Raw genomic sequence first — 24,482 nt, 5'->3', positions numbered from 1 at the left:
AATTGTTAGGAAGTCAACAAATAGCATTACTATATTTTTTCTTTTATTTTTTTATAGGTAAAAAAGGATGATACATTAAAGGCATCTAACAAAAAGGGGAGCAACCCATGTAGACACAATTTATAGAAGTAGTGCACCTGCACATAAAACAAAACAACTATCAAGCTAACTAATCCTCATACTATCAATAAAGTCTAACAATGAGAAAGGAGGAGAGCCCAAATCCTAGTCCAACTCCAACCATATAAACAAAGTCTTAATAACTACATTATTCATCACCCAGCTTGACTGTTCCTTGATTTCAAAGATTCTCCTATTACACTTTACCAGCCTTCACATTACCTTTCACTTGGTTTCAGCAGAATCAACATGTCAACTTATGAGAAAGCCTCTAACTGAAATGGAAGAACCAATTAAACACAGAACAAGGAGAACACCTAAGAGAATAAGCTAAAAGTCCATTTGAAGTGGATAAGGATTTTTATTTTTTATTTTTTTTTAGGTAAGTTAGGGATTGTATTAAAGAGAAAAAGAGTACGCCAGGGGGTATACAATGAGCTAGAAAAACAAAAACAAAAATTAAAACAAGAGGGAAAACAAAAAACAGCTCCCACCCTCAGGAAGGACTCAACCAATCTATACAATCAATTAAGGACAAAGAATTCCCATGAATATACACCCGAATCCACAAAGCAATATTTTTTTTTATATATATAGATAAAGAAAAATCTCATATAAAAAGAGATGCCAAAAAAGCGACTCAAGGTGTACAATACTATACTTATACACTCACCGCCAAAAAGGCCAAAAAAGAAAAAAATACCCAGCTGGCCAAGCAAACAACCTTAGTTAGAGCCAAACCAATCAATAAAATTAACTATAGTTAGAGGGCAGTCAACTATAAACAACTTAGCCTCTGACCAAATAGAAAGAACAATAGAGTATTTAAGTCTTTGGATTGACAACACATCATCCTTGATGGCCACTCTATTTCTCGCCTTCCAAACCGTCCAAAAAATGTAGAGAGGAGCAGCTCTCCACACCTTCTAGCGCTTTTTGCCCACAAAAGAACCATGTCAGCTAAGGAGAGTCTCTCTAACTGAAGAAGGCAGCACCCATGACACCCCAAACAAAGTAAAGAGTAAATCTCATAAGACCCTTGTTTTTTAACAATGCAGAAGAAGACGGTCTATGGTCTCTTCTTTCTCAAGACACATAAAACATCTATTTGCCAAGGTCCATCCTCTTTTCTGAACAAGATCCAAGGTTAAGGCTTTGCCCCACGTAGCTTCCCACGCAAAGAAACTAATCTTGGGCTGCACCCACACATTCCAAATGCAGCTAGAAGAAAACAAAGAAGGGCAGCCCGCTTCTAAAGCAAGGTAGAGAGACTTGACCGAAAACTTTCCACTCTTTATTTCAGTCCAAAACACCATATCTTTCACATCTCCAAGCACTCTCTTCCCATGAAGCCGCTCCAAGAATCATTCCGCCTCCCAATCATTGAAGGCTCTTGAAAAATAGGGATTTCAACCCCCCTCAGTCAAGGGGCCCCAAAAATCCGCCACCCACACTTCCTTATCAACAGACAAAGCAAACAAGAAAGGAAATGACACACACAAATGGGAATCCCCGCACCATCTATCCCTCCAAAAACTCACCCTCCACCCATTACCTACAAGGAATAAAATCCTAGCTCCCACCAAATCCCAGTCCATCCTAATACCTTTCCAAAGCCCCCACGCCATGCGCCTCTCTCACTTCCTGAGAGCACCAATCCCCTCTATCTTCCCCATACTTCCCTCTAATCACTTGATTCCACAAGGCCTCTCTCTCATTTGTGAAACGCCAATTCCATTTACAAAGAAGAGCCTCATTGAGAATCAAAAGACATATGACCCCCAAACCCCCTTTCTTCTTACTTAAGCACACCAACTCCCATCTTACTAAATGAGGCTTTCGCTCCAAGTTACCGCCACCCCAAAGGAAATCCCTTTGAATTTGCTCTAGTCTCCGTCTAACTGAGCTTGGCAAGCACAACAAGGACATAAAATAAATAGGTAAATTCGACAAAGTGCTTCAAATTAAAGTCGCCCTCCCTCCCTTGGATTCTCTTCCACATGGCCAACCTTCTATGGAAACGCTCTTCCACTCCATCCCATACAGTCACTGACTTAAACAAAGCACCCAAAGGAAGGCCCAAATAAGTGGACGGAAGACTACCCATTCTACAACCAAAGTCCAAAGCAAGATCATCAATATTCTCTACCCTCCCTACTGAAATGAGTTCACTCTTTTCCAAGTTTATTCTCAACCCCGACACGGCCTCAAACCACATAAGTAACCAACTAAGGTAGGTCAGATGGTCTTGAGAAGCTTGGCAAAACACCAAGGTATCATCATCAAACAACAAATGAGAAATTTGAACCCCTTTTTCACTCCTACCCTTCACCCTACAACCCGACATAAACCTCCATCCACAACCCTTTTAAGAAAAGAGCTAAAAACCTCCATGGCAATCACAAATAAATAAGGTGAAAGTGGATCACCCTGCCTCAATCCCCTTGAGCTTTGAAAGAAACCCATAGAGGTGTCATTAACCAACACAAAGAAGCTTGCAGTGGATATGCACCATTTGATCCACCCAATCCATTTCTCCCCAAAACCCACTTTCTGCATAACTGTGAGAAGAAAATACCAATCCACATTGTCGTATGCCTTCTCTATGTCAAGTTTGCACAAAATACCATTCTCATTATTCTTCAGGACCGAATTAATGGCTTCATTAGCTATCAACACTGCATCAAGGATTTGTTTACCCTCCACAAAAGCCCCTTGAGCCTTAGAGACCACCTTTCCAACCACGTTTTTTAGCCTATTGGCTAAAACCTTGGCCAGCCACTTGTACAGACTTCCCAACAAACTTATAGGCCTAAAATCCCTTAAATCTTCAGCCCCCGCTTTTTTTAGGATTAAGACCAAAAAAGTTGCATTTAGACTTTTAACAAATTTACCGTATTCATAGAAATCCCTGAAGAAACTCATCACATCATCCTTCACAAAGTCCCAAGCAAACTGCCAGAAAGCCATAGAGAAGCCATCAGGCCCCGGAGCTTTATCCCCATTACATCCTAGCAGCGCACCAAACACCCCCTCTTCCGTGAATGGCACCTCCAAAGCACAAGCATCCATATTCTCCAAGGTCTCACACTGCAACCCGGATAAAGGAGAACGCCAGTCCCCCGGGTTAAACAGCAAAGACCTAAAAGCATTGACTATCCCTTCCTTGATTTCATTCTCCTCCGAAAGCCAAACACCATTAATCCTAATTTTGTCCACATTGTTCCTTCTTTTGTGAGCATTGGCCATCTAGTGAAAGAAGCTCGTATTTTTGTCACCCTCTTTCAACCACACTTCCCTAGATTTTTGCCTCCAAGTAATCTCTTCTAGTAAAACCCATTTTTTATATTCTTCTCTCGCTTCTTTTCTAGCTTCCAACTCTTCCAAAGACAGTCTACTAGTCTTCTCCTTAGCATCCCAAAACTCTACCTGATCCAAAGCCAAATCCTTCATGTATTCAACCCTACCAAAAATATCTTTGTTCCACTCCTTCAATTTAGACTTCAAGACCTTTAGTTTTTCAGCCAAAATAAAACTTGAAGAGCCACTAAAGTTGTCCCCCTCCCACCAAGACTTCAAAAGATCCTTAAAACCCTCCAATTTTAGCCACATATTCTCAAATCTAAAAGAGAAGGGGTCTCTTCTCAGACCCCCTCCGTCTAAAAGAATCGGGAAATGGTTAGACACAGGTCTCGGGAGGACACACTGCCTCAAACCACTAAAACAGCAGTCCCACTCCTCATTAACCAAAAATCGATCTAGCCTTGATAAAGACTGATTGTTTACCCCTCCACTCCAGGTAAAAGGAACCCCAAGCAGCGGCAAGTCCTTTAACTCTAAGTCTTCTATCACTTCTGAGAACCTTCTCATGTCAGAATTCAAACTCCCTCCCCTGTTGTGCTCTTCGGGGCTTAAGATGGCATTAAAGTCCCCAGCAACACACCACAGCCCATTCCAAAGACCCTTTATGGCACCTAACTCACCCCAGAAACACTCTCTATCTCTCCTCAGGGTCAGACCATAAACCCCTATAAAAGTCCAAATGAAACCATCCTCACAATTCTTAAAATGGCAAAAAATTGAGAACACTCCCTTTTCTAAGTCGACCAATTCCAACACCCTATTATCCCAGAACACCACTATACCACCAGCAACACCCCACTATACCTCCTCTTCTTCATCTTCTTCACTTCTCCACTACACTGCTGAGGCTAGGGCAAAATTTGGGAGGCTTGTCGGGTTGAAAACAACCAAAAAGGGAGTTGGAAGGGAAAATAAGGCCAAAACAGCATCGTTTTGGCCTTTTTTTTTTTAAAGGAACAGGCTCCAGAACGGCGTCGTTTTGGAGCCTTTTTTTTTTTAAATAAAAAGGGTCAAAACGATGTCATTTTGGTCCCAAAAAATAAAAAAAGAAATTAGTGTTTCTCCCTACCCTCTACAACCTGTCGCCGAAGAAGAAGAAGATAGGGAATTGAGGCGCACCTATGGACCACATTGTGGCTTGCCAGAGGCGAGCGCCTTCGTGAAGGGGCGTCGCCTGCCTTCAGGCAAGGCGCTAAAGGGTGGCGTCGCACAACCCAGAGCCTAGACGCGCCTTTCACAACTATGTCATGGACATAGAGGAATCATCAATGCACACTCTAACCTAGTCCAAAAAATTACACATAAAAGTGCTAGGAAAAGGCCCATCAACATACACACAAAGTATACAAAAGGCACCTAAAAGCTTGCAAGAAAAGAAAGAGAAAAGCATGAACTAAAAAAATCCAAACACAAACACCACCCTAACAACCTAGAAACCAATCTATCCCTAGCAAACTCTCCTGCCCCCATTGCTCACAGCACCAATAAACAACCCTTTTCTAGCTTAAACGCTAATAGAACCAACAACTAAAACACCTTTGATTCCTCATGCAACAAGAGTTGGATCCCCAATGTTTCTCCCCCTTCTCTTAACTAATAGAGGAGAGCTTTTGTAATTAACCAAACACTCCAATTTCCAGATATCACTCTTAAAAAGGAAGACAAGTTTGGATTCCTTTTCCACCCAAAACACTAACACCACACCCTCTCCTTGCCTTTATCTTCCTCAAGGGGGAGATAATCTCCCATTCAAAATCCAGGACTAGCATTCCTACATAGCTACTAAAATTAACCAACTTACTAAATAGGCCATCAAAAGAGGAAGTCCCTCCCCCACCGACTTCAACTTAGAAGAACCCTATTCTCAATCATGGAATTGTCTACGGAAGCGAGGACTCCATCGACCCTCCTCTCCTACCTGCTCCAACATTTTTGCTATCTAAGAGTCTTTACCACAACTATAGGAAATAACTCCAAGATTGACACTTTGAAGGAATTTTCCCAACACTACCTATCTTTCAAAAATTTTACTCTTTATGCCATTACCATAATGATATAAGATCTACACCTAAAGTCCTCCCACCCATCTAATAGCCTTCCACAAGCCCACCTCATAGCCACCCCTCACCCCCCTTGAACACTAACTCCCTTCAACCACTCCAAACTTTCTAACTATGACTTGTTTCCAAAAGGTCTCCCCCATTAGCAAATCCCTAATTCTATTTGCCAAGAAAGGTCTTGTGAAGGGTAAGAAGGCTTCTGATACCAAGACCAACACTCTTCGTATCCACATAGACAATGGAACACTTGACTAAATCAAGCTTTTTCTCAAGCACTCCCTCGCCCCAAAGAAAATTCCTTTAGATTGGCTCTTATCCTTCAGCTCATGCTTTTGGAATGACAAAGGGAGATATAAAATAAATTAGCAAGGTTGACAATGTGCTCTTGATCAAAGTGAGTCTTCCTACTTTTTAAAGGTATTGCCTCTTCCACAAGGAGAGGTTACTTTGGAACTTCTCCTCTATGGATTCCCACACCCTCACAAATTTGTGAGGAGCTCCCAAAGTAAGGCTCAAGTATGTGGAAGATAAATTTCCTATCTTGCATCCCAACACCGAAGCCAGATCCTCCACATTTGTGACATCCCCAATTGGAATAAGCTCACTTTTCTCCATGTTTATTTTCAAGCCAAACATTGCCTTGAACCATATGAAGCCACAACTAAGGTGCTCCAAATGCACTCCATAAGCATCATAAAAGACAAAGGTGTCATCGATGAACAAATGGAACACTTTCATCCCCTCCTCTCCTCTTCCTCCTACTTGGAAGCTCAAAACAAAGCCACCTTCTTTGGCACTCCTCAAAATCTAGTTGAGAGCCTCCATTCCCAAATGAAAAGATATAGGGAAAGAGGGTCTCCCTACCTCAAACCCTTGAGCTCTCATAGAAATGCACCATTTGATCCATCATACCCACTTGTGACGGAAGGCCAAAATACCATTTCCTTTATATTTGCTTCCTCAAACAGTCATTCAGTCTTTAACTTTGGACAAGAAATTTCGTCTTCTCCAAACATAGGTCATTTGTGTAAGAATTTGGTGTTTTTACCCCCCTCTTTTTAACCAAAGTTCACCTGATTACTACCTCCATATAGATTCTTCTAATAGGGCCCACTTGCTAAACTCAATCATCACTAAACTTCTAGCCTCAAAATCTTCAGAAGAAAGGGTTACTTCTCTTTACTTTAAGTCCCAAAAGCTGACATGGCATAGGGACTCCAATTTTTTTTTATAAGTAAAACTTTAAGTCACATATTTTCAAATCTAAAAGGAGACATGCCCCTTCTCATCCCACCACCATCTAGAACTATGGGGGAGTGATCTAAGCCCGATTTAGGTAAAACACTTCGAGTTAATCTAGAAAAATGATCCTCCCAAGCATTTGACAGTAGGAAGCAATCAAGCCTTGAAGAAAACCGAAACTTCTGACCACCACTTTATATGAATAACCCTTCAGCTAGTCAAAGTTCCTTCAAACTCAAGGCCTCTATGATCTCTTAAAAGCCCCTCATGTCAATGGACAATCTAGGGGCAATTTCTCCTTTTCCTGAGAAACCTAATTCACATTAAAATTCCCTGTTAAGCACCATCCCAAAGACCTCTAATGGCTCCCAACTCTACCAATTTTAATTCCCTCTTGATCATATTAATATATATATATATATATATATGAATAGTCTTTAATTAAATAAATTATTATACCATATAAAAATCAATTCTTAATATTCTCATTTTAAAAAAAAAAACAACTTAAAAAAAAAAAAGCAATTTCATTTTTCTATTGTAATCAATTTGAAGTAAATATTTATAGTAATAGTTTTTTATTTTATATTTTAGAATAAATAGTATCAAATATAAATTTCAACAAATATTACACATCGACAACGAAAGAGTATCAACTAACATTCAATATGATGCCCTCATTAATGTTACAACAATATTATTCTTTAAATGATCTGTTATAATATAGGAGATTCAACAACAAGTTTCAGATATTAAAAAAAATTGATCCAAAAAATTAAATTATTTGGAAAATAATAAATAATATAATTTAAAGTAATATTATTCTATAAAATAAAATTTGATCAAATATTAATGTGTATATAATAATTTCATACATCAAAAATATTTACAATTTACTATATAATTCAATATAAAACTTTAATAACATAATATAATATGTACATTATTAAATAAAGATAAATTATTAATTAGTAACTAATATTCATCATAAGTCCAAAGTTGGTATCTCAAATTATTTTACGGCATATTGAATAAATTAAAATATATTAAAGTAGATATCCTTATTCTCCGAAAATTATTTTTGAAAAAGTACTTTTCTTTTTTACTGGCAACAATGAAATTCATCAAAAATGCAAAAACACAACAAAGAACACCAGAAGCATACAAAGAGCCAAAGAAAACAACAAGAAAAGAGCCAAGGAGCAACCTACGTGGAATTAGAGAAAATACCTCCCTCCCTTGATAAGTACCCAACTACTCAACAAAATCAATAAGAAACATTGAACCATCTCCTATGTACAGAAAAAAGAACATTGAACATTTTTAAAATATTACATCTTACCTACTTATCAAAATAGCTATCAAAGTGGGTGAAACTACCTAAGAACATTAATGAAAAAAAAAATTTAAGAAAAGTGATTTTAAGGGGTTTAGAATCAAAAACCAAGGGGAGCTAAAGATTTGTTGTGGATTGGCTTAAGGGTTGTTGGGGAGAAAAAAAGCACCCGAAACACAAAAGAACAAGAGAGAGATGCAAGATCTTCCGAAATCCAACACTTCAATTGAGCATTAAGGTTAGTGTTTCTAGTGCATTAGGTTAAGGGTATGTTGTAGAGAAGGAGACCCTTGAAGAAACAGGAAACAGGAGTTTGGGAGGGAGGGAGGGAGAGAGAGAGAGAGAGAGAGAGAAAGAGAAGAGGGGGGGATAGAAAGTACCTAGGCAACCTAGAATTTCCAAGGGGGGGAAAAAGTCTTCCTTGAGTACCTATAACAATTATAATTACACAAAAAATGGTCTATTCTATGCCAAGCAATTTAGTCATGGAAAACTTGCCATTAATTCTAGAGAGGCCAGAAAAATTCAAAACTACATTCAGAGTCATGAACAAATTCTACTAATCTGAATAAACAGATCCATCTTCCTTAAGACAGAACAAAGTAAAAGACAATTGCCTTACTAATATGATATCTTTTTTTATAGTATTTTTTTACCTAAAAGAACCAGCATAACCATTATTTGTTAATTTGCTTGGAATACAAAAATAGCACGCACACATAAAACAATAAAATAAAGTAATATAAAAATAAATATAAATATAAATATAAAAATAAAAATAATCCTCAAAAGAACTTATTCAGCAAAAATACCTTGACAAGTGATAGCAAATGTATGTCAATATCCCGACTTGAAAAGCAACAATTTGACAAACCAATCAAGTTACTAGTTGCTTTATATGACAACAATCCTTCTGTTTGACCAAGAATCAATGATCTACTTGCACAGGCAACTGGAGAAGGATCTTCAATTGGACCACGTGAGTTTATCAATTTCTGCATTGATTCATGTCAACATTAAATGAACTAAGAAATTATAATTTAAAATTACATGATATATATACAAAAGAGATAGTGACAACTACATGTTTCACACACCAATTTTTTTAAAAATGCAATAAAAGGTTTCAACTGACCAGGAGCTTTTTAAGTTGCACTTTAGCACTGATGAGCATGTCCAATGTTGCACCTGTAACCCTACCAACAGTAGAAAGGCCTCCCAATACAGACAGTACTGCACACTGCCAAAGCAACGAATGACCAAAAGCTCTCTACCAAGAATATGTCACACACATATACACACAAGTACATATCCTGCAACAAAATAACACAAAAGGCTATATACATGCAAACATACATTTCACCACAAGAACTCTACCAAGAATATTCAACATATACATGCATAAAAAACATATATCCTACACCAAGTCACACAAACACACAATGTTATATATATACACACGATACAAATACTCTACACCAAGTCTGAGAACATACCTCATATCTAGAAACAACTTCATAAAAACGCAAGCGATGAAGGGCATAAGTTGCAAGAGAAGCAATATCATGACGCTGTTTTTCTAATAACAACTTCAATAATCGACTATAACCTTCACTAATACCAGATGGGACGTTGTCATCTTCACGGGGCCACCAACCTAAAAACCCTTCACAACCAATAGAATAGCGAGTAGCCTGCTCAACAACTCCAAGTAGCATTAATGTAATGGCTGTAGAATTCTGCAAATCATCACTGAACACACAAGCAAGCTGCTCCATTCCACCACCATTAACAAACTGAAAGCAGCTCTCTTTAGCAGAGCACAAGAAAAGTGCCACACTCAACACCAAAATCACTTTCTTCTTCTGAAAATCAAAGCACAGAATCAGTAACAGATACCATTCATAGCTGGTTATTTTAGGTGCACGCATACAGAGAAAGCACACTCTTTTACTTATATATGTCACAATTAACCATTATACATGAGAGAGAGAGAGAGAAAGAGCACATTCTTTTCCTTATATGTTTTGCATTTAATGAAGCATTGAGTAAAGCAAACCATGTCTAAATCACCTGAGAAAGGTGGTAATGTCCAACACTCAGGAAGTTCCTTTTGAAGAGAAAATGCTGGATTAACATATCCATTAATTCTTTGGAAGAAGCCAAATCAATCTCTGATTCAAGAAAACTGCATTCTTCCAATAACTCCACAGATGAATTTCCTGATTCATCTTGAAGGGTTTTATAGAGATCAAGAAGCTCTTTTTTAGCTGCATCAAGAACAAAATGAGACTCCTCATTGCTATTATTGGTACTCTCTGTGAATTTCTTCTGATTGACTGCTGCATAGTGCAAGTCATGGGCACTGTAAGAAGAGGCTGCCGAGACAACAGTGTCTAAAACTTTATGGACTGCATCTCCAAGGTTTGTCAACTCCAATATCTTGAACATCAACTGTAAAAACTGCTTAATCTCAATAGATATATCAGATGCAGCAACTGGTAGGGATAACGCCTTCAGAGAGGATATAGATTCCTCAATTGTTAGATTTTTTGAATGTAATGCAGGAGGGAGGTCATCAAGCTTCCCTTCAGAGGAACAAACAACATTAGTCAAAGAGCTATCTAAATCAAACTCTATATTGTATTGCCCCAGGTCCTCAGCAGTGTTTCCATATATGACCAAACTAAGGCTGCGGTAGCTGCCCCTAACAACCAGATGATTAGTTACTACAGCCTGCAACAAATTAGTATATTAGTCTCAATAAGCATTGAAGCTGGGACATAGTTCTCTCAAGCATAAAACAATAGAAAGAGAAGAACAATAACAAATGATTTTTTCTATATTTGCACAGGCAGCACAGGGAACCAAAGAGATGATTATCACCACAATTGTAAACTCCATTAGGCTAAAATGAAATCCACCAATATATGAAAATAACTTACAGATTAGTTAACAAGAAACTTGAGCACAAAATTATACAAATGAGGTTGTTAAACCAAAAGAGTAACTGTTTGTCACAGGGGACAGAACTCTTCTCCTTCCAGATTATAGTTACTCTTTTCTGTTTTTGGGCTTATGTCTGATTTGGTATACATTTTTTTTTTTATTTGAAGAATTTCATTTATCAGAGAACATAAAGGATTCTTTCTATCAATAAGTCTAGTGACTGTAAATGTAAGTTGACAATTATTTGAGTTAAAGAAAGACCAAAAAAAAAAAAACAGAAACTACAGAGGTTAAAATCAAAACAATAATCTTTAACGAGATTTTTTTTTTTGATACGTAAACACAAATATATTAGCAAAGGCAAACGCCGCAAGGTACACAGGGAGTATACGAGGCGACGACGGCCTCACAACAAAAGACCAAAAACAAACAAAAAACCCACCAACCCTCAACTGGAGGCTAGCCACTCCAGGAAACCTATAAGGGAGCGGGACTCCGCACCATTATACAACTTAGCCCACCCCCACAAATTACAAACAAAAGAATATTTATTTTCTGTATAGCAAGCTCCCCCCCCTAAATGCTAGTCTATTCCTTTCTTTCCACACCGTCCAAAAAATAAATAACGGTATGGATCTCCAAATTCTCTTCCTCTTTTTGCCCACAAAAGAGCCCTTCCAGCTGATAATCACCTCCTTAACAGTTTCTGGAAAAACCCACTGGGCTCCAAACAGGCTAAGAACCATCCCCCACAACACTCCAGCCACTGTACACTGAATAAGAAGATGATTTACATTTTCCTCCTCACTACCACAAAGGTAACACCTGTTAGGCATCTGCCATCCTCTCTTTTGAAGCCTATCAATAGTAAGAACCCTTCCCCAAGTCGCTTCCCAAGCAAAAAACGCTAACTTGGAAGGAACATTCTCCACCCAGACTTCTTTTTTGGGAAACATAGGGATGCTATGGCTGGTCACCAACCCATACGCATCCTTGACTTCATACTTCCCATTTTTTCCCCCCTTCCATACAGCCAAGTCTTCCTCCAAGGATATTCTTTGACTCCTTAAGATTTGTAGCAATTCGTCAACCCGGGTCAGCTCCCAATCATTGAACCTTCTAATAAACCTAAGGTTCCAGCCTCCTTGGCCAGCAGACTGGTCCCATAACTCCCCCACAGTGGCACTTTTTGTGCAGCCACATTAAAGAGATTAGGGAATCTCCTGGCCAGCCCCACATCCCCACACCAAGTGTCATTCCAAAAACTGATTTTGGTGCCTTTTCCAACCTTAAAAGCCATATTGTTCCAACACCAATCTGCTTCTTTCATAATATCCTTCCAAAGCCCAACACCAAAAGCCCCATTTGCTTTTTAGTTCTCCACCCAAATTCCTCTTGTCCATACTTAGCCACAAGAACACGTTTCCACATTTCCTCCTTAGCATGAGCAAACCTCCAAACCCATTTTCCAAGGAGGGCTTTGTTCAAGAATACTAGTTTCCTCAAGCCAAGCCCCCTTCTCCTTGCTCACACACACCCTCTCCCAACTGACAAGGTGAGCTTTCCTCTCCAAACTTCCCCCTCCCCACAAGAAGTCTCTTTGCAAATTTTCTAGTCTTCTCGCCACTGTCTTAGGCATACGGAATAGGGACAGCTGGTATAGTGGCATGCTAGCCAATGTACTCTTTATAAGGGTGATTCTACCACCCTTAGAGAGATATTGCCGCTTCCACAAGGCTAGTTTCCACCTCATCCGTTCCTCCACCCCATCCCACACGTAGCTAGCTTTATTTGGCGCACCCAGGGGCAGCCCCAGATAGGTTGAAGCAGCTGCCCAACCTTGCATCCCAATTCCACAGCCATCTCCCGGATCTCCTCCACCTCCCCCACCGGAATAATCTCACTTTTAGCCAAGTTAATCCTCAGCCCCGAAGCAGCTTCAACCAGCATAAGGTCCAACTCAAACAGGTCATATCTTCTTTCTTAGCCTCGCAAAATACTATGGCATCATCCGCAAAGAGGAGGTGAGAGATGCTAACAGCCTGCCCCTACCCCTCTGGATTCTACATCCAGTGATGCAGCCCCCTTCCACAGCCCTTCGAATCAGGACACTCAGCACCTCCATCCCCATGATAAACAAATATGGAGATAGGGGTCGCCTTGCCGGAGTCCCTTAGAGCTAGGGAAGAAACCAGCTGGCTCCCCGTTTACTAAAACCGAGAACTTGGCAGTCGATATGCAGCTCCATATCCACTCCCTCCACTTGGCCCCAAAACCCATTTTCTCCATTACCCTCATCAAAAACTGCCAATTGACGCTATCGTACGCCTTTTCAATATCTAGTTTGCAGATTAGGCCCTTCTTTCCTTCTTTTTTCCATGAGTCAATCACCTCATTTGCGATTAGGGACGCGTCCAAAATCTGCCTTCCCCTTACAAACGCGTTCTGGTCATATGAAATCACTCTATCCATCACCTTCTTAACCCTATTGGCCAACACCTTAGCCAATAGTTTGTATAATCCGCTCAAAAGACTGATCGGCCTGAAGTCCTCCAGCTCCTCCGCTCCTCCTTTTTTGGGTATCAGCACCAAGAACGTGGCATTGAGACTCTTAAGAAAGGTGTTATGTTCATGGAATTCCTTGAACATCTCCAACACCTCCTCCTTCACAAACTCCCAGCTGAATTGCCAAAAAGCTCCCGTAAAGCCATCCGGGCCTGGAGCCTTGTCCCATTCATGTCCATTAGAGCCGAGTGGACTTCCTCTTCCATGAAAGGCCGCTCCAAGAAGTCCGCCTCTTGTTGAGTAATCTGGTTCAGATTTAAACCCCCTATATCTGCCTTCCACTCCGAGTCTTCCGTTAATAGCCGATGAAAGGCGTCTACTATCCCGGTCCTAATTGCATTCTCCTCTGACAGCCAGGCCCCCCTGATTTTAACTCTTTCCATGGCATTCCTTCTTCGGTGCGCATTTGCCATTCTATGAAAATACCCCGTATTTTGTCCCCTTCTCTTAGCCACAGCTCCCTAGATAGCTGCCGCCAGTGAGTCTCTTCCAGCATGACCCACTTAGCATATCCTTCTTTGCTTCTTTCTTTCTAGAGAATTCCTCCTCAGACAACCTCCTCTCACTTTCCACTTGGTCCCAATAGTCCACTTGCTGCAAGCAGCCAGTTTATTACTCTCCAAATTCCCAAACACCTCCTTGTTCCAGATTTTAAGGTTTGTTTAATTCCTTCAGTTTTGTTGCCAATTATAGCTAGCCCTACCTCTAACCGATATCCCCTGCCACCAACTCCTCAATAGCTCCTTAAAGCCTTCCACTTTTAGCCACATGTTCTCGAACCTGAAAGGTGAGGGCCTCTTCTTTTGCCACCCCCTTCAATTGTAATTGGAAAGTGGTCTGATGTAGGCCTAGATAGCCTCTTCTGAGTCACATTGCTGAACTGGTCAAGCCATCTGGACGAGACCAGAAATCTGTCAAGCCTTGCCCAGGCTTGGTTATGAAGCCCCCCACTCCACGTGAAAATTCCCCCTTGGAGGGAAGATCAATGAGCTCAAGGTCATCCATAACCTGAGCGAACCTCCTCATAACTGAGGTCACCCTCCCTTGCCTGCTTCTTTCTCCTTGCGCGAGAATAGCATTAAAGTCACCCCCAACACACCATGGGTCACCCCAAAGACCTCTCACTGCTCCTAGCTCATTCCAGAAACACTCCCTATCCTCTTTGTTGAAGGGGCCATACACACCCGTGAACACCCAAGTTGCCCCATTTTCCACAGTTCTAAATTTGCAAGAAACTGAAAAAATGCCCTCCTCCCACTCCAACAATTCCAAGGACCTTTTATCCCAACAAACCAAAACACCTCCGGCTGCACCAGCAGCTGCAATAGCTCTCCAGTCTAAGAATCTCCCTACCCCTAAGCTTTTCGCCACCCCATCAGTCATTAACTGAATTTTTGTCTCCTGGATACACACCAAATCCACCCTCTGTTTCTAATTACAGACTTAATAATCCTTCTTTTGTTGACGTCATTTGCACCCCTCACATTCCAGCTCATTAGTTGAGGTTCATTAACCCAACAGCAATTGGCCCCCTCCATCTTTCATGGAATTATTCTTCTTTTCCTTCCCCTTGTACTTGACTGAGCATTCCAGCCTTTTGAGCTCCCTCTCAAATTTAGTTCTCTCCAATAATCCCTTGCTATGTATCCTTTCCCGTCTTTTCCTTATTTTAGACAGGAAATCCAAGATCTCCCTCTCCAATCCCTCTATTGAAAAACCCAACAGCTTGCTGAACTTAGCCAAGCTGCTTTCTTCCCAATCTGTCTCCTTCACACTCCTTTGGGCCTGGGATCCAGACACGGCTGGCATCCAGTCCGGGTTTTGGTCCTCAAGAGCATCGCCATTAATCGCAACTAAATCCCAACAGCCCTCTCTTCGCGCTGGCTCCCCCCCTGAAGCTGCATCTTCTATGTTGTTTTTTGCTGGCGGCTCACCCTTAAATCCCCAGAAAGGTCGCAATACTCCCTCGCCGGAGTCCGACCAAAAAGAGAAGAAGAAGAGGGAGAAGAATCCCCAACCCTAAGATTTAAAGAGGACCCGTACCTGAGAGCTTCCTCCACGATCGCTCTCTCTGCCATGGAGCACAGGGGAGCCGGCATCTGCGTTCCAAAGATCTCCTTCTCGCGACACTTTATAAAATCCCCTTCCATTTTTAGGCCCAGATTTTCTTCATGGCCTATGCCCATGAGCTTGGCTTGCCTTTGGCCCAGAAGACCCCCAGCCGAAACATCAGGCCCATGGGCCAGGAGCGCCATTCCATCAGGGGCTTGAACCTCAGCCGGCCCACACTCTAACCCACCTGCTTCCATTGGGCCTTGGAACACTGGCCCGCTATCCCGCTTCAAGCCCACGAGGCCAAGCCCCGATCCAGAGGAGCTTGACCCATCACCCGCTGGACCAGAGTTCTGTCGGGCCACCCGCCCGACATGGGCCCACTTTTCAAACACTTCTCCCCCTTCCCCTCCCACCTGCTCTCCCGTCACTTCCTCTGACCGGCGCTGCTCCTTGGTTCCAGCGCCCAGCTTCTCTCCCACGCACCAACCCGCGCGTGGAAAGCGATCACCCCGTCCAGCATCCTCACGCCCATCCCCCTGGTTTCTTCTCAATGCCGGCAGGATCTCCCACCACAGGGATACAACGTACATCTCCCCTTCCACCCCAATCTCCAGCGAACTCGGCAAGAAGCCTCCGTTCATCCTAACCTTAATCCTTGCCCATTCCAAATCCTCTTTCCTTTCTGTTTGAGGATCAATTCCTACGAAACCGCCACACTCATCCCCCACTTTCCTCAGAACCGACGGCACCCACAACGAGATTGGGAGCCCCATGATCCTTACCCACGCATCTTCCTCTCTTCATCCTCTGCAACGCATCCAAATCTCGGACTCCACATCTCCAAGCCCAAATGGAGTCCTCCCACTGATCTTTCCCCCGCGGCAAGGACCCACTTAGCTTCTTCCACCGTCTCAAATTCCATCAAAGCGCAGCCCTTTCCCAGTCTGGCCAGCCCTAACTTTCCTTTCAATCTCCACGCTCTTGCCGCTGTCCACCCCAGCCTCGATAGATCTTCTTCGCAAGCCGAATTAGGTTTCCATTTCCCTATCAGACAATGCTTCAGTCTGTTCACGTTGCTCCGTATATCCTCCTCCTTCAGCTCTACTCTAACCCTTGCGGAATCCCTTAACCCCGAGCCCCTGGCCACCTCTGCATATGACCTGCCCGACTCCCCTGGCCCTTGTTCCACTGCTTTTCCTTCGCGCCGAAATCCAGCCCACAAGAGGGACTCCAACAACGACACCCATCCTCCCTTTTCCCCTCTCCCTTTTGGTATGCAAATCCCAAATCTCCTCTTTTCCTGATCCGTCACCCCCAAGCGGATGAAACTCCCGGCCCTGTTAGTCTCTCTTACCAGAGAGTAGACCCTCCCTTTTTCCTTCCACCCTTTCTCCCATTTGCCATCTTTTCCGTCCTTCAAGCACTGTGTCAGCCCTTCTAAGAGTAGACCCACACTCGCCGGCCCTAGCCGGACCCAAGAAACTACCCCTCCCTTGCTCTCCGAGATAATGGCAAAGCTCTTACCATTTTTCTCCTCAGACACTATTTCAAACTCCTTTGATTCCACCACGAAGCTTTTTCTCTTCCTCTTCCCTCGATTCTCCGCCCTGCTATCCCCTTCTCCCTCTTCGCTCGCAGGGTCGCCCACGCTCTCTCTCTCTCGCATCTTTTAAACAAGAATGTATTATATTGAAATAGCCACATCTTTAACGAGATTTTAATATCTCTTGCATAGTAATTGTACAAGATAAACATAAACTGGTAAATAAAATTATAAATATTTTTAAATAAAAAAAATAATCATTCATCTATTATCATTTCTTTTATATCCTAGAATAGATCCAAAGATAGATCATCATTTTAATATTAAATACATTTTCAAATTCTGCATTGTATCGTTGAATGTCAAAAAAATTATATTAAATATATTGTGTCATCAATAAAACAACTTCAATATGTGTATTATTGTTGGTTGTATCATTTCTTGAAGTGTTTTCTAACATTTCTATGAATTTTAATCAATATCCATCTAACTGATTTTTTTTTCCCTGATTTCCATCCAATATTTCCGATACTTTTAATAACAAAGTATCTTTAATCATGGGAAATTGGAGGAGGGTAAAGTTTTGGAAGGACAGGTGGTGCAAGGAGGATCATTTGTATATCTCCTTTCCTTTTCTATGTTCTTTAGCCGCAACAAAGGAGGCTTGGGTGCTGGATTTGTGGGAGCAAACAGGGGAGAGGGATTGTTGGAACCTTTGCTTTACTAGAAATCTTAATGATTTGAAGCTTGAAAACATACATCAAATCTTAATGATCGGGAGCTTGAAAACATACATCTTTTTTTTGCTAAGGTGCAGGGCATGCTAGTGCAAGGCATAACTCTTTTACTTCTATCCTTCCATTCTTCAACACAGAGTAAAAAGTCCTAGCTCCCAAAACTGAAAATACCCACAGCACAAGCCCTAGCTCCCAATTGTACCATGTTGTCGCCACCGTTCAACGCTGCCACCACTTTTAAAAGCTTCCATTGTCTCCTTCTTCACACTAATTTCTTCCATATACTCAACTATAGATATGAAATCCAACAAGTTTTCATCTCTATCTCGAGCTTTCTTGAATGAGAAAGGTGGTTTTAGAGTTGTTGTTTATCCTTTAGATTTTTAGTGTTAAGCACAAATTGAATGCGATTTGAATAGGTTAAGTGTTTTATCCCTCCTTTCTAGAAGCATGAAAAGTGGAATGGAATAGGATTCATTTTTCGGCTATCCATAAGAGGGGTAAGAAGTTATAGGCATGGGCAAACAAAGACTCCTCCCTCATTCCATTCCCAATGGGAGTGACAATTAAGATATTTCGTGGATTTTTTTTCCCAATCAGTGTAGGAGGAGTTTGGACAATAGAATAGATTTCAATGGCAAAGGTTCAACCCAAGCATAACCTGAATTCAGCCTGAGTTTAATAATTTGAGCATGGGTTGAGCTCGGGTTGGGTTCATTGGATTAGAAGTTGGGTTGGGCCATACTTCAGGTTGATTCATTGCAAGTTCGGGTTGAGCTTGGATTAGCCCTCAACCTGACCTAACCCACCAAGTTGCAGCCTTAGAAACATCAAACAAAAAGTATTCTCGAATGGAAAAGCATGCCCTCACCCATGTCACCATGTCACCCAAGAACTGATATTAAAATGCCAATAAATCAACAATAAAACGAAAAAATGTGAAAAATCACAAAAAAAGCATGAAAAATCATTGATTTTCGGCACCATCTTATTGCTCCTCCAGTATATCTTTCCACCTTTGCCAAAATCTGAAACTTTCAACCATATTTCCCCTTTTACCTCTAATTTTTAAAAAACCATGGTTGAGAAAAGGTTTTGACTCTTGACCAACTATAAAAAAAGAGGGTGGATACTAGTTAATAGAGGCATCCAATGTAAAATGGATGAGGAGTCAATTGATCATATCCTTCTCCATTACCACAAGGCAAGAGTTCTTTGGCAATTATGGTTGTCTTTATTCAAGATTTCTTAGGTTTAGACAACCATGGTGAGGGAGAAAAGCGAAAGAAGGTTTGAAGAGTTGCTCCTTTGTGCATAATTTGGACTTTCTGGAGAGAGAAATCGAATGTCTCGAGAATGAGGAGATATCCATCCAGAGTTTGAAAAACATATTTCTTAGTACTCTTCTCTTGTGGGTAAAGTTATACATAGGTGATGGTTCAATGTCTCTAGTGAATTTTGTTGAGTGGTTAGATACTTATCAAGGGAGAGAGGTATTTTTGCAACCCTACCTTGGTTGCTCCTTAACTCTTTTTTTATTGTTTTCTTTGGCACTCTCCTTGTATACTTTCGATGTACTTTGTCATACTTTTGCTTTTTTAATGAATTACATCATTGCCTATCAAAAAAAAAATGCTAAACTTGTCTTGTCCTTGATTTAGTTTTGGGAATCCAATGATCATTTCATCCCACTTTTAGGAAAGTCATCTTAAGCTAATGGGGTTTTAGCATGAACCCCTAATAGTTTATTGATATAATGAAAAGAGTCATACAAGAAAGAGCAGAGAACAAACCATAAAATCCTTTCTAGTAATCACTCAAACAAATTTTCAAATTTTAGTAAAATTTGAAATTCCCAATAAACAATCCACCAAGATTTACCACTTTTCAACACATCAAAGACTCAACAAATCCAGAAAAATGACACGAACAAGCAAGGATACAACAAGTAAACATATATTGCTAGATAATTATATTTTAAACAGCAAAAATTTAAGTTTTAACCAAATTAGATAAATCTCTACACTAAAAATTACATCCCTCAAACGAAGAAACTTGAAAAATGTAGCTAGTCTACGTTGAGAATTTTATTCCAAACATTACTGAATACACTTTACATGCTTCTTTGAATTTACACTGGCTTGTGAAGATCGAGATCATCATTAGTTCTGACTTAGAGCCATTCATGTAAGTATGGTTAGATCTTTTTGGATAAATAATGACATTGAAAAGGCATATATTGATATTTATTATGCTATGTAAAATTTATATGGTGAAAAAACAAAACTTGAAGAGGAGCACTTAAACACCCCTAGTGAGCACTCAAGCACTTGAGACTTTGTTCATTATTTTCTTCATATTTTTATTTCACTTTTTTTTCACGTGACCAGTCATGTTCACTAGGGTTTTTAGAGTATCAATAAGCCTTATTTTGCTTTTTTTATTTTTTCTTTCTCTTTTTATCAAATATATGCCTTATTTTGTTGAATCTTTTGAGATGCACCCTAGAACAATATTGCCATTGTTCTCCTATACCTTTCCAAGAGCCTAACTCTTGTGGTTTATTCATGATAGTTGACCAAAAACCCTCAAGTCATTGAGGAGTTCATTAAGAAGCAGTGTGTGTTCTATCATGGACCTGAAACCAAAGTGTTAGCCAATGTACCCTTGGGAGAAGGTAGTGTTTGGTCCAAGTAAAACCATGCATTTGTTCTTTCATATTTGGTGAATTTGTTAATCCTATGATTTTTACATCTGCAAAATTTCTTTCGGACTCCTTATGCAGTTTTCCATGCACATCATATGTCTATTGTATGATTATATTTTATTCTGATATCTAAATATCACATATTCATTAAAGAAATTCATAATTGAGATAAAATCAAATTTTTAGGCTTAAAACTCTAGTATCCAACGTTTTTAGATGGTATGACATGGTTAAATTCTTTAAATCATACTATCTTTCATGCAATTGGTTATACGTTACCTTATAATTCATGCTTCCAATGTATATGTACATATTAATGTTCATATTGTATTAACATGGTTTTTCGTTTAAAACCAGTATTATAAAGAAAAATTTTCTTATGTGTGCATTGCATGTTGCCTATGTAAGCCATGTTTACTATGTGGGAAAAGAATATTTCAAAATTCTGGACCAGTCAAGAAGTGACTTAACACATGTCTAAGAGGATCATGCTCTACATGGTTTCCAGTGTGAACATGTTTCCTCCTTAGAAACATTCATGCGACGTGGCAACTTGTTGTCACTATGTACCAATCCTCCTCAAGAACAATACATGTTCTAGTTTTGGACAAAAAAAAAACTAGGACACTCGATCAGATTTGAATCAGAGGTCTTGAACTCAAGTTTGTGAGAGACTCTTGTTGCCACCCTAGCTCTTTAATTTTAATGAATGAATGAATATGAAGCAAAGAACCCGCTTCTAACCTTTTTTAACACCATACCTATCAAAAAAAACCTCATTTAACACCATGCTTCCCCCAAAGCTTTTATATGAGCAGTCACTACGCCAAAGTAGTGGATTTAGCAGTCCCCCTACCTAAGTCAAGCTTCATCCTTGCCATCTTGAAAGAAGACCGTTCAACACAATGCACAAAACAACTTCTTTGATCGCCTAGTCTTCACTAATAGCTAAACCAGAGGGAAACCTCTTTCGATTGGAAGGGCTATATCACAAGTTTTTGGGGTTCAAATGGCACGCATGGTCAATCCATTGCCAAAACTTTTTACTAGGTTGGGTTCCTGGATATGGGATCCATGTGGTAGGTTGGACCACTATACACATCAAATCGAGGGCTTTTTAGTTTAGTTTATTTATAGCGAGAAAATCAAGGAGGCTTCTGCAAGCAATTCTATAACCGCAAGTAGCCCACATGTAGATAACAAAAACAAAAAAGAAACTGCACCACATAAAAATTTCTACAAAATAATTAGTAGCTTGAGGTCATGATGTCACAAGGCCTTCAATTGAATGTTCAAGTAGCAAAAATTGCTAACATCAGTTGGAAAAATAACATAAAATGTTACATAGCCAATGAAATAGCGAAGGTCATAATCAAAGTCTTATCATGGCGGTTACAAGGTGTTCTTCATGAAACAATCCATGTTTTTTTTTTTTTTGATAGGTAAATTTTTTGTCCCCATTGGCAAACCTAGAACCTTCCACAAACCGTCCTCATCTCTTTACCACTTGAGTCAATCCTCAAGGGCAAAAATGAATAATCATGAAACTATCCATGTTACACAAGGAGCTTTTGTTTAGGGAAGGCAAATATTGGATACAATGTTGATGGCCAGTGAAATCGTGGATGAGAAACGACGCTCCAAAGCAGAAGGGGCAGTTTTCAAAATTGATTTTGAAAAGGCTTATGATCATTTGGAATAGGGTTTTCTAGACCAGCTACTCAAAAGGAAAGAATTTAGTTCTAGATAGAGGACTTAGCTGAGGGGCTATTTATCCTCAGTAACTTTTGCAATCCTAGTGAAGGGAAATGTCAAAGGTCGGGTTAAAGCTTCTAGAGGCCTAAGACAGGGAGATCCACTACCTTCTTTCCTCTTCACCATTGTAACTGATGTGTTAAGTAGGATGATGTAAAGGTCTGAGGAGAGTGAGTTAGTGGAAGGCATCATTCTAGGTAAGAAGTATGACTAGAGTGTCTCATCTGCAACTTGAAAACGATACTATCTTCTTTTCTAGACCTTGTTCGGAAGGTTTAGAAACCCTTAAGATCATTTTGTTAGTGTTTGGGCTTAAGATAAATTTGGATAAGAGTACTCATTCTGACATCAACATTGATCAAGATCATCTCACTACGTTGGTATTGTTGCTTGATTGTAAGGCCTCAAATTGGTCAATTCCCTATTTAAGTCTCCCAATGGGGGGGGGGCCTCAAAGTCATGTGTTTTTTAGGAATCAATGATTGAGAGAATTTCGCGAAGATTAGATGGGTAGAAAAAAGCCTTCTTATCTTAAGGTGGAAGGATAACTCTTATTTATTCTTGCTTGCCTCATATTCTTAGTTATTTTCTATCCCTGTTCAAGATCCCTTCTTCAGTGGTGTTAAAAATTAAGAATTTGCAAAGGGATCTTCTTTGATCAGGGACTAGAAAGCACAAGAGAGATCACCTCATTAGTTGGGACTTAGTATGTAAGTCTAAAGTCAAAGAGGGTTTAGGATTTGGAAAGATTTATTTTGAGGAATTGTGCTTTATTTTTTTGATAGGAGAAATGACTCTAGAGGTTTTCTAAGGAAAGTTTTACTCTTTGACATTAGGTTATTCTAAACATTCATGGGACACATACTAATGAGTGGGAAGCCAACACTATAATCAAGTAGTCACATTGTTGCCCATGGATAGCCATTGCACAGATCTTTCCAAAATTTACCAAATATACTCAACTTGTGGTGGGAGATGGGGTGAGAATCCGTTTTTGGGAAGACTAGTGGTGGGGGATCAACCTTTGTGTTCTCAAGTCTATTCAAAATCATCACAAGTAAAAACCTTACTATTGCGTCAATCCTCGAAACTACTTATACCTTCTCTTGGAACTTTAGTTTCCGTCATAACCTTTCTGATTTTGAGATAGAAAATCTTGAAAGCGTAATGTTCCCTCTTACTCATTTGCATTTACCTCCATCCATTCCAAATGCAAGAGCGTGGTCTGTTTTTTTATATAGGTAAATGGATATTGTATAAAATAAAGGTATACACAATGTATAAATATACAAAAACCAATAAGGGTGAATACACACAAAAAGCAACCGCACCCTATGGGGAGCCTAACCAATCCAGAAAATCTATCAAAGAAGTAATATTATCCCCCATGTACACTCTAACCCAATCTCAAAAGAGATGCAAAAAAGAACTTTTAATTGTTTGATCTAAGTTTTCCCTATCCTCTCAAAAGCTCTCCTATTTCTTTCCCTCCAAATAAACCAAAAAATGCATAGAGGAGCAAATATCCAAGCCTTTTTCCTTTTTTTGCCAACCAAGAAGCCACTTCAACTTAAGAGCACCCCTCTCAAAGAAGAGTGCATCACCCACCATACATGAAATAGAGCAAAAACCAGTTGCCACAATATGCTTGCTTTCAGACAGTGCAAAAGAATATGATCTCTCATTTCCTCTTCGCACATGTAGCATTTGTTTGGCATCCTCCATCCCCTCCTTCTAAGCTCATCTTGGATCAATATCTTAGCCCAAGTTACCTCCCAAGCAAAAAAGTTAGCTCTTACAAGGGCCTAAGAGTTCCACATTGAACTGCGCAAGAAAGGCTCCGCTCTCCTACTTGCCAGAGAGAAGTACAAGGGCTGAATTGAAAAATCTCCATTCTTAGTCTCCAACTAAACCATGGCATCATCAGTACCCAAAACGATGGAGTAGTCATGCAACCTCCCAAAAAAGGCATCAACATCCTCCAACTCCCAATCGTTGAATTATCTAATAAACCTTGGACCCTAACTACCCCCATCCCAAACATCCTTAG

The 24,482-nt window shown here is 40.2% G+C and overlaps 1 protein-coding gene across 1 annotated transcript in view; it reads right to left on the bottom strand.

Annotated features, from left to right (window-relative positions):
- LOC117914234 (protein virilizer homolog) overlaps nucleotides 1-24,482 on the bottom strand; it is a 72,234-nt gene that overhangs the window by 37,098 nt on the left and 10,654 nt on the right. Inside the window, 4 exon segments of the mRNA XM_034829478.1 lie at nucleotides 8,934-9,116; nucleotides 9,257-9,361; nucleotides 9,618-9,986; nucleotides 10,195-10,857. Of these exon segments, the coding sequence (XP_034685369.1) occupies nucleotides 8,934-9,116; nucleotides 9,257-9,361; nucleotides 9,618-9,986; nucleotides 10,195-10,857 (1,320 nt within the window).

The sequence above is a fragment of the Vitis riparia genome, chromosome 1 (genome assembly GCF_004353265.1).
Source record: "Vitis riparia cultivar Riparia Gloire de Montpellier isolate 1030 chromosome 1, EGFV_Vit.rip_1.0, whole genome shotgun sequence".
Lineage (NCBI taxonomy): Eukaryota > Viridiplantae > Streptophyta > Magnoliopsida > Vitales > Vitaceae > Vitis > Vitis riparia.
Note: the sequence above shows the minus strand (reverse complement) of the source record. Positions and strands in the feature narration are given on the sequence as shown.